The 8,707-nt window shown below is 54.1% G+C and overlaps 1 protein-coding gene across 1 annotated transcript; it reads left to right on the top strand.

Moving 5' to 3' along the window:
• Positions 1–5,171: 5,171 nt before the first annotated feature.
• Znf579 (zinc finger protein 579) lies at positions 5,172–8,381 on the top strand. The gene is made up of 2 exons (XM_057794701.1): positions 5,172–5,267; positions 6,332–8,381. The coding sequence occupies exon 2, from the start codon at positions 6,334–6,336 to the stop codon at positions 8,020–8,022; it is 1,689 nt and encodes a 562-aa protein (XP_057650684.1). The 5' UTR covers positions 5,172–5,267; positions 6,332–6,333; the 3' UTR covers positions 8,023–8,381.
• Positions 8,382–8,707: the final 326 nt, after the last annotated feature.

Raw genomic sequence — 8,707 nt, 5'->3', positions numbered from 1 at the left:
GGGGCCAGCCTGGTCTACAAAGCAAGTTCCAGGGCAGCCGAGGATACACAGAGAAAACTTGTCTCAGAAAGCAAAACAAAACAACAGCAACAAAGAAACACATGCTATTTCCAAACACACCCATGCCCGGAGCTTGTCACCAAACCTGCCTCAGTGTGTCCCAAGTTTATAGCTGTGCTGGAGGAGGGAGAGGTGGCCTTCTGCCTCTCCAAATCATCAGTTCCTGTACGGATGCTGGGAACGGCCAAGACTCTCCTCCCTCATCTGACTCTTCAGCGCCCCACACCTCACCATTCTGGTGCCCGAGTCATAGTCCTCATTCTTCTGAAAGGGTCTCAGGTTGGACTACTTCAGATCCACCTGCCTCCACCTCCCAAGTGCTGGGTTTGGGACGCCAAGACTGGTTTGTGCTGGGATCAACCTGCAAGCTAGAATGGCACTCTACCAATGGAACAACATCACCAGCTTCCTTCATCCCTTTTATCTGCCTACAAATGGGTAGTACTGAGAGCAGTCCAGTATCCAGAAGGCGCTGGCCATCCTGAGTGATTCACAAATAGTCTACCATTTGTTTGCGGTCGGTACAATATTGAAAAATGAGCCAATTTGGCCAGATTGGCTCATCAGGTAAAGGCACTTGCTGCCAAGTCCGATGACCTGAGTTCAATCCTTGGGGCTTGGTAGAAGGGGAACTGATTTCTGCAAACAGTCCTCTGGCTTCCACGCGCACACCTTAGCACACATACATCACCCCACCCCCACATAATCAATACGTAAATGTAACAAAATCATCATCATTGTTATTGTCTTTTAGAGACAGGGTTTCTCTGTGTCCTAGCTGTCTTAGAACTCACTCTGTAGACCAGGCTGGTCTCAAACTCATAGAGATCCACCTCTCTCTGCTTCCCAAGTGCTGGCATTAAAGGTGTGAACCATCATGCCCCGCCCAACAAAAATATTTTTATTTTCGAAACAGGGTTTCTCTATGTTACAATCCTGATTGTCCTGGAACTAGCTCTTGTAGACCAGGTTGTCTTTGAACTCACAGAAATCTGCCTATCTCCCAAGTGCTGGGATTAAAGGCATACAACACCATTGCCCAGATTATTTTTTTTAGAATTTATTTATTTATTGTGTATACAATATTTTGCCTCCATGTATGCCTGCATGTCATAAGAGGGCACCAGATCTCATTACAGATGGTCGCGAGCCACTATGTGGTTGCTGGAAATTGAACTCAGGACCTCTGGAAGAGCAGCCAGTGCTCTTAACCTCTGAGCCATCTCTCCAGCTTAGAGACTAAGAGCATTAACTGCTCTTCCAGAAGATGCAAATTCAATTTCCAGCACCAAGATTTCCAGGGAGATATGACGCTCTCTTCTGGCCTCCTTGCGCACTGCACAAACGTGCACATACATGCCAACTCACACATAAGTAAAAGTAAAATATTTAATAGTAATAATAATAATTCCTTTTAAAAGAAAGAAAATAGGGAATCATTTTATTTTTAAAAGGTTTATTTATTTATTACATATACAGTGTTCTGTCTGCATGTCTGCCTGCAGGCCAGAAGAGGGCACCAGATCTCATTACTGATAGTTGTGAGCCACCAACCACCAAATGGTTACTGGGAATTGAACTCAGGACCTCTGGAAGAACAGCCAGTGCTCTTAACTTCTGAGCCATCTCTCCTGCCCTAAAGGGCCATCTTAGATACTACATACCAGCCATACATCTCAAGCAATGTCTGAGGCAAGGAAAACTTCACAAAGGCAAAGGAAGGACAGACATCCCAGGCAGAGTAAAGAGGGTAGGTAGTGTCTCTCAAAGGAAGCCGGAGGCCGGAAATTAAGTGAGAGAATGTTGAGCCTGGCTGTGCTTGCCTTTATAATGCTAGCATTCTGGTCGCTGAGAAGGGGGATCACAAGTTTTGAGGTCAACCTGAGCTATATAGCTACGCTTAGCTCTCCCCCACCCCCACCCGTCTCCTCCCAGCACCAGAAATTAGGGGAGGGGCAACAGACCTTTATAGGGGTACATGGAGTTTGAGGGCTAAAGGGGGAAAGGCTGTTTTTTTAATTTCTGAGCATGAAGAGGAACCTCTGGAGATGTTCAGCTCAAAAATGAGGTGTGGCTGAACCAGCAGGACCTCTAGCAAGTAAAGGTGCTTGCTGCCAAGATCCATCCGAGCTCCATCTCCACAACCCTCAGGTTGTCCTCTGATGTCCGCCAGCAGGCACACACTTTTTTGTTTGTTTGTTTGTTTAAGTGAGGAGTTGTAATTTGTGGGGCTGGAGTCTAAGCTAGAAGCAGAGGACCCGGCGAGAAACGTAGTGTCCCTCAATCAGTACCTCCCCGAGTAGGGGGCCTTCCCAGGCTGGGTCCCAGTGGCCCAGCCACCTCCCACCTGCACCAGGGCAGTGCTACCACCTCACCCTCTCCCTCCCCCGCCCCCTCCTTTGTCTCCAGCGTCCGGCCTGCCTCCACGCGGTCCCACGGTCCCACGGTCCCACGGTCCCACGGTCCCACGGGAATGTCTCTGAAATGCTAATCCGATCATATGACTCTCCTGCTCAAAACTTTCTCAATGGCTCCTCAGTGCTCTCCAAATAATCCCAAGTCCATCCGGGACCGGGAGCCCGCCACAGTCCTTGCGTCAGGTTCGGGTTTCTGACAGCTCTGACCGCGTGGATGGCCACTCCAGACCCCACCCCAAGTAACAAGCCCCTTGTTCTCTTCTGTTTGAAATTCTTCCTGTTTACCCACTTCTAAGTTTGTTACTTTTCTTTTTTTCCTAAATCCTCCTCGTTGTTGTTGTTTGCTCATTTGTTTGTTTGAGACTAGGGCTGGAGTAGTCAAGTCTGACCTCTACCTCTTACATCATCACTTCACGGAATCTCCATTGCGCTGTCTCACAGTCTCCACAGGCTAAGTGTTGGGACTGCAGGCCTGACCCACCTTGTCTTTTCTTTCTTTCTTTCATCATCTTCTTCCTTTTTCTCCTCCTCCTTCCTATCTCCCTCCCCCTCTAAAAATATTTTTTTTATTTTTATTTTATGTGTTTTGCCTACCTGTATGCTTGTGCTCCCCGTCCCATGCATGCTTGGTGCTCTGGAAGTCAGAAGCGGGTGCTAGGTCCCCTTGGAACTGGGGAGTTATAGAGGGACTGTAAGCTGCTGTGTGGGTGCTGAGAATCCAGTCCAGGTCCTCAGCAAGAGCAGTGGGTACTTTTAGCCGCTGGGCCATCTTGCCAATCCCCCAAGCCACTGATACAAGCAAACACAGAGACTTATTACAGACAGTTCTTGGGGTGTTCTTCTTTGTGTGATCACTTGGAAAAGCTCCACATTTTCACACAGTAAGCTTCTTTCTCTCCCCCCCCCTCCAAGACATACAAGATATCACAGGGTCATGATTTTATTTCTCAGATATTTTACTGAGATTTTCAGCCATCCCTAGTGATGTTCAAGACTGCAGTATGAGGCCTGGTGGTGATGGCACACAACTTTAATCCCAGCACTCAGGAGACAGAGGCAGGTGGATCTCTGTGAGTTCGAGGCCAGCCTGGTCTACAAGAGCTAGTTCCAGGACAGTCTCCAAAGCAACACAGAGAAACCCTGTCTTGAAAACCCAAAACCAAAACAAAACAAAACTGCAGTTGGGGTCTAGAGAGATGGCTCAGTCAGTACAGGCACCTGTACCCAAGCCTGAGGACCCGAGTCAGATCCCAGTACCCACATCATAGGAGAGAACTGACCCCTGAAAGCTACCCTCTGACCTCCACACATGCACCATGGTGTGTGTGCACCCACACACATAAATAATAAATGTAATAAAATGAACTGCATCTGATTCTATCTATTTGTAAGTCTTTTGGAACAGCAACAAACACTCTTAACCACTGAGTCATCTTCTCAGCTCCATACACGTGTGTGTGTGTGTGTGTGTGTGTGTGTCGTGTGTGTGTATGCAGAGGTGTGGAGGTCAGAAGCCAACCCACGGGAATCAGTTCTCTCTTCCATTCTGTGGGTCCTTGACAACCAACTCAGGTCACCAGTCATAAGGCAAGTACCTTTACACAAGCCATCTTGCCTGCCTCAAATATCTACATATAAATTAAAACCAAAACAAAAATGTAGCAGTGAACTTGGCACAAAAATAATATTGCATATTTCTGGTCTCTGAAGGGTAAATTCCTGGAATTGCTAGGTTGTTAAAGTTCTCCAAACTTCTACTCACCTCAGAGGTGTACAAAAGGAACTGTTTACCCACACTCTTGCCCAACAATGTTTGGCATGAATTTAACCCTAAAAAAATAGCACTGTAACACAGGGAGATTCCTGCAACGGGCCTTTTCCCTACCACGTAACTTTGAGAGCTGTGGCTATGTTGGTCCCACCTCACAGGCTGAGGCATTGAATCTCCAGGTTCAGTGAAACACGATTGCCAAGAAAGACTAGAGGAATGACATTCACTCCCATTGAAAGACACTTTCCCGAATCAGAGCGCTTCCCTGTCACGCCCCTGGTGACTGATTCTGATCTGTCACCTTGCATCAGACTATGAATTTTTACTCTATCGATCCAGCACCAAGGACAGAGTCAGCCCACAGTAGGTGCTCTGATAAAACTCGTCGGGTTGCGCTCCAGGGGCTTACCATAAAAGGGGAAACTGAGGCTCAGAGAAGAGAGAATTGGTTGCCCAGGCAACCAAGGGAAAGCGGGAGTCAGGCTCCATTATGGAGTGCGGGTACACTCTCAAGCTTGTATCTCTTCACTGCTTCTTTCATCTCCATCTCTGCCTCCTCCAACCCTCCTTCAGACCCAGAAGCCCAGCACAGTGCCTGGCACCGGCAGGGCTTGATAAATGCCTGTTTGTTGAAAGAATGAATGAATATGTGTTATCTGTTGGGAAATGGAGGAGGGGTGGTAAGCTGGACCCACAGTCCCAGGCTTGCAGCCCCCTCTTCCCTCGGAGGGTCTAAAAGACAGGCCTTCAGCCCCTTCCCCTCCCGGGATTCAGGAGCCGCATCGCCCTCCCTCTCTGCCCCCCAAGGTCCCTGGTCCTCCGCTTCCGGCTTCTCAGCCAGTCTTTCCTCTTCTAGCCTCGGATCAAACACCGGGTTTCCGGAGGGAAGGCTTAGGCTGTAACACCGAGCCCAGCCTCCTCCTCCACCCCCCACCACGCTCAGCCTCCTCCCTCCCCGCCACCACCGTTCGCGATCGCCCGGCAGCAGGGAAGGAAGAAAGGAGCGCAGGAGGGCGGAGGTAAGACCGGCGCCCAGAGACTGGAGCAAGCGCCGGGCCCTGGGGGAGCAATCTCCAAGGCTTCGACCCGCTGGCCCAGTTCTGCAGATCATACCTTCCCGGAACAGATAGCCCCCTCTTGGACCTAGGGCCCCCGACAGCCTGCAGGCTCCACGCCCTCCCCGGACACCACGCCCGGCCAGGGGACTGGCCACAGCCATCTCTTCCCTGGAGATTTTCTGCAGACCACCTCCCAGCCCCCTCCTCTCCCTTGTCTTGTGAGTCAGGTCCCCCTACTCAGCTCCTTCCTTCACCCAGAATCAGGGGCCGCGTCTAAGTCTAGTTTGCCTAACCTGTTCTGTCTGAAACCCGGGACTCCTCGCCTTCAGTCGGCCTGCCTGAGACCCAGGGATCCAGGACTCAGCACTCCTTCAAGCCCAGGAGTGCAGACCCCAGCCTCCTCCCTCAGACCCAGGACTCCAGACCCCCAGCCTCCTCCCTCAGTTCCAGGACTCCAGACCCCAGCCCTCCTCCCTCAGACCCAGGAGTCCAGACCCAGTTCTCCTCCCTCAGACCCAAAGAGCTTAAAGCTCTGCTACTCCCTGGTCCCTCCCAGCCCCTGACTTCTGGGAACACACTCCATTTCCAGGTCCTCTGGACTGAATCCCACCCCACTTGGGCCCCAAGGGTGGACTGGTTCCCAATCCCACAGAGAATATTCAAGCCCCCGGGCCCTGGAGCAAAAGCAGTTGGCTGACTTTGTCTCCCTGTGTCTCCTGTGTATTGTTCTGTCTTGTCTGTCCCCGCCTCTGATCTCTATGATCTCTCTCTGTCTCCATCTCCCACCCTTCCATTTCTCCTGGACTTTGTGGCTCTTTCCTACTTCTTCACAACTCTCTCCTCTCCTTTATTGTCTCCGCCCCCTCCTTCCTCCCCTGCCCCCTCCCCCTGCTTCCCCTGCCTCCCACCTCTCTCCTCTTCTGGACCGAGGATCTACCCTCCTCTATCTCTCCTCTTCTCTTCACCACGCCCCACATCCTTCATCTCTTCTCCCCGCCCCTGCCTCTCCCACTTTCCCCCTGCAGGCATGGACCCACAGCCCCCTCCACCTGCCCAAGGCAGTCCACCTCACCGTGGCCGAGGCAGAGGCCGAGGCCGTGGTCGTGGTCGAGGCCGTGGTCGTGGCAGAGGGGGTACTGGAGCCCCTCGGGCACCTCTGCCTTGCCCCACCTGTGGTCGTCTCTTCCGCTTCCCTTACTACCTGTCTCGACACCGGCTGAGCCACTCGGGCCTCCGGCCCCACGCCTGCCCCCTGTGCCCCAAGGCTTTCCGCAGGCCTGCCCACCTCTCCCGCCACCTTCGTGGCCATGGGCCCCAGCCCCCACTGCGCTGCGCTGCTTGTCCACGCACCTTCCCGGAGCCGGCCCAGCTCAGGCGCCACCTGGCCCAGGAACACGCAGGTGGCGAGGTGGATCTGTCCACGCAGAGGGCAGTGAAGGAGGAGCCCGAGTCCAGTTGGGGTCCACAGGGCGAGGGCGTGGAGCAACCCTCTGCAGCGGTGGCCGGGGTTGCGGAGGAGGCGGCAACAATGTGGCCCGAGACGTGGCCCGCCGGGGACCCGGCCCCTGTGGCTGCCCCCACGAATACCGATCCTCGGGAATCAGAGGCAGAGGAGGCTGAGGCTGGGGCAGCGGAGCTAAGGGCAGAGTTGGCACTGGCCGCGGGGCGACAGGAGGAGAAACAGGTTCTCCTTCAGGCCGACTGGACGCTGCTGTGTCTCCGCTGTCGCGAAGCCTTCGCCACGAAAGGGGAGCTCAAAGCGCACCCGTGTTTGCGCCCAGAGGGCGAGCAGGAGGGCGAAGGGGGACCCCCGCCCCGCCCCAAGCGACACCAGTGTTCCATTTGCCTCAAGGCTTTCGCCAGGCCCTGGTCCTTGTCGCGCCACCGGCTAGTCCACTCCACCGATCGGCCTTTTGTGTGTCCAGACTGCGGCCTGGCTTTCCGCCTGGCCTCCTACCTCCGCCAGCATCGCCGCGTCCACGGCCCTCTCAGCCTGCTGGCCCCACTGCCTGGGACCGGCAAGAAGGACGACAAGTCTTCAGGTGGACGGAACTCAGGGAAAGGGCCTGAGGGGGGTGAAGCGGCCGAATGTGGGGGTGCATCGGAAGGGGGTGAAGGAGGGCAGAATGGAGGAGATGCCACCCCAGCCCGGCCCCCGGCGGGGGAGCCACGCTTCTGGTGTCCCGAGTGTGGCAAAGGTTTTCGACGCCGGGCACACCTGCGTCAACACGGGGTCACCCACTCTGGGGCACGCCCTTTTCAGTGCGTGCGCTGCCAACGGGAGTTCAAGCGACTGGCAGACCTGGCCCGCCACGCGCAAGTCCACGCTGGGGGTCCCGCCCCGCATCCGTGCCCTCGATGCCCACGACGCTTCTCCCGCGCCTATAGCCTACTGCGCCACCAGCGCTGCCACCGCGCAGAGCTGGAACGGGCAGAGCTGGAAAGGGTCGCTGCACTGCAGGCGCTCCAGTCCCAGGCTGCACAGTCGCCCCAAACTCCACCGCTTAAGCAGGAGGCAGAAGGGCTCCCTTTGTCCATCGCACACATCAAGGAAGAGCCGCCCTCACCTGGTACCCCACCTCAGTCCCCGCCTGCTCCCCCTGTCTTTCTCAGCGCATCCTGTTTTGACAGCCAAGACCATTCAGCCTTCGAGATGGAGGATGAGGAGGTGGACAGCAAGGCCCACCTACAGGGATTGGAGGGCTTGGCCTCCTGACCTTCACATCCACCCTCCGCCCCTCCAGTTGACCTCCGGGTTTGCAGTAAGGAAGATGGAAGTTGAAAGAGAGATACCTCCTCTACCCACCCCTGAGCCCTGGGTCATTCACCTTCCCTTTCACCTACCCCTAGACCCCGACGCTGGTTAGGAAACACCCCAACACGTGTCTTAAGTAAAGGTAGGACAAGGTGGAGGGCACTTGGCCAGAAGGATAGAGACTGGTGGGTTGGCCTCAGCCTGCCCGTCCTCCACTACAAACACTGGACACCATTGCCTATTTTGAACTGCCAGACCCTGGGGGTTCCCAGTGAGAAAGGTCTTCCCCCTTTCCTCTGTCTTTGTGAATAAATGTGAGTTCGTGCAACCCACGTGTGAGGCTGTCTGTGGAGGTGGGGGTTGGGTGAGTCAGGATTTGCCCACACTTGGGTTCAGAACAAGGATGATCACACATTGCCTCCCAGGAGGGTGTTTGATAGTAAAGAAGCAAGAAGTTCGTGGACCCTGGATTGGGAAGAAAACTGAGTGTGCTGAGACAGAACGCCCTCAGGAATCCCGTGTGCAATTCAGTAAATCAGCATGGTATGCACTGTTTTCCCATCTCCAGGGCATGTTCTAGGCACAGAATTACTACTCCGTGTCTGAAAAGGCACTAGGTATTTCCCAAAGTTCCTGTTACAATCAT

The sequence above is a fragment of the Chionomys nivalis genome, chromosome 2, assembly GCF_950005125.1.
Source record: "Chionomys nivalis chromosome 2, mChiNiv1.1, whole genome shotgun sequence".
Classification (NCBI taxonomy): domain Eukaryota; kingdom Metazoa; phylum Chordata; class Mammalia; order Rodentia; family Cricetidae; genus Chionomys; species Chionomys nivalis.
The sequence above is the reverse complement of the archived record's forward strand: the minus strand, read 5'-3'. Positions and strand labels throughout refer to the sequence as shown.

Excerpts from the sequence above, each read along its gene's own strand:
- Znf579 (XM_057794701.1), top strand. The coding sequence starts at position 6,334 with ATGGACCCACAGCCCCCTCCACCTGCCCAAGGCAGTCCACCTCACCGT.